Genomic DNA, 1,225 nt, shown 5'->3' with positions numbered 1-1,225 from the left:
ATCATTGGATTTTGACCATGGAAAAAGAAAACACCTGAGTGGGGAGAAACTGTACACATGTTCTGTTTGTGGTCGAGGCTTCAGCCAATCTTCTGGCCTGTCTGAACACAAGTGCAGTCACAGCAGGAAGAAGCTGTGTAAATGTGGGGACTGTGGGGAGGGCATTTAATTTCCCCTGTGAGCTGGAAACTCATTAGCACTGTTACACTGGGGAGACATTGTTCCTGTGCTCTGTGTGTGAGAAGGGCTTCACTCAGTCAGCGCACTTGCTGCAAAACCAGCGAGTTCACAGTGGGGAGAAGCCGTTCACTGCTCTGTTTGTGAGAAGGGCTTTACTGATTTGTCCAACCTGCTGAGACACAAGCAGGTTCATACTAATGAGAGACCTTTTAAATGTGCAAACACTGGGAAGTGCTGTAAAAGTTCCAGGGAACTAATACGCCATCAAAGTGCTCATACAGATGAGAGACCATTCAAGTGCTCTCACTGTGAGACTGGGTTTAAGCATTCATCTGAACTCGCTCTACATCAATGCACTCACACTGGAGAGAAGCCATTCATCTGCTCTGTGTGTCAGAAGAAGTTCACACAATTATCTCATCTTCAGTCACACCAGCGAGTTTACACTGGGGAGATACCATATGCCTGCTCCAAGTGTGAGAAGAAATTTGCTCATTCATCCCATCTGGTGAGACACCAGCGATGTCACAAGTAGTTCTGGTGTTGGGATTTTCCTGTTAATCACATCCAGAACTGACCCATGTATATCAGGCTCTATTTCTGCTGATGTTAATAAAATCCAACCAAGTTAAAGGTGCTAGCATTCTGGGTGTCAAATAAATCAGATATGTATCAATTGTACAGTGTGGTGAGTCTTTTTAATATCGAACACCAGTTTGTTATTTTTGAAAGGCTCTCCCTCTCTCCTTCCTCCTCCATCCTCACCTCCAACAATAAGTACAAGGAACACAAGCTTCTTGGTCACTAAGATTGAGACAATCTGATCAGCTCCCTGTCCTGTTTCCCTCTCTCTCATTCGCTCACTGGGACAAACTGCCTCAAAAGTTGTTCCATGTCTGAGCCCTGGGCATGTACGTGTCTTCACTCTCCCCCCATTTCCTATCATGGTATGTGAGAGCTCACCTTGTCCAAGACACTCACTTCCTGCTCCAATGGCCCTATTCCCATGAAATGTCTGACCACTGAACATCTCTATTTGCTGCAT

At 45.5% G+C, this 1,225-nt stretch overlaps 1 protein-coding gene across 1 annotated transcript; it reads left to right on the top strand.

Moving 5' to 3' along the window:
• Nucleotides 1–245: 245 nt before the first annotated feature.
• LOC109928610 (gastrula zinc finger protein XlCGF71.1-like) lies at nt 246–715 on the top strand (the record flags this gene model as incomplete). The annotated part of the gene is made up of 1 exon (XM_048594590.1): nt 246–715. A coding segment is annotated over one exon (470 nt), but the record flags the coding sequence as incomplete, so codon positions are not given.
• Nucleotides 716–1,225: the final 510 nt, after the last annotated feature.

Source organism: Rhincodon typus, unplaced genomic scaffold (genome assembly GCF_021869965.1).
Source record: "Rhincodon typus isolate 14 unplaced genomic scaffold, sRhiTyp1.1 hic_rhity00011368, whole genome shotgun sequence".
Taxonomy (NCBI): Eukaryota; Metazoa; Chordata; class Chondrichthyes; order Orectolobiformes; family Rhincodontidae; genus Rhincodon; species Rhincodon typus.
Note: the sequence above shows the minus strand (reverse complement) of the source record. Positions and strands in the feature narration are given on the sequence as shown.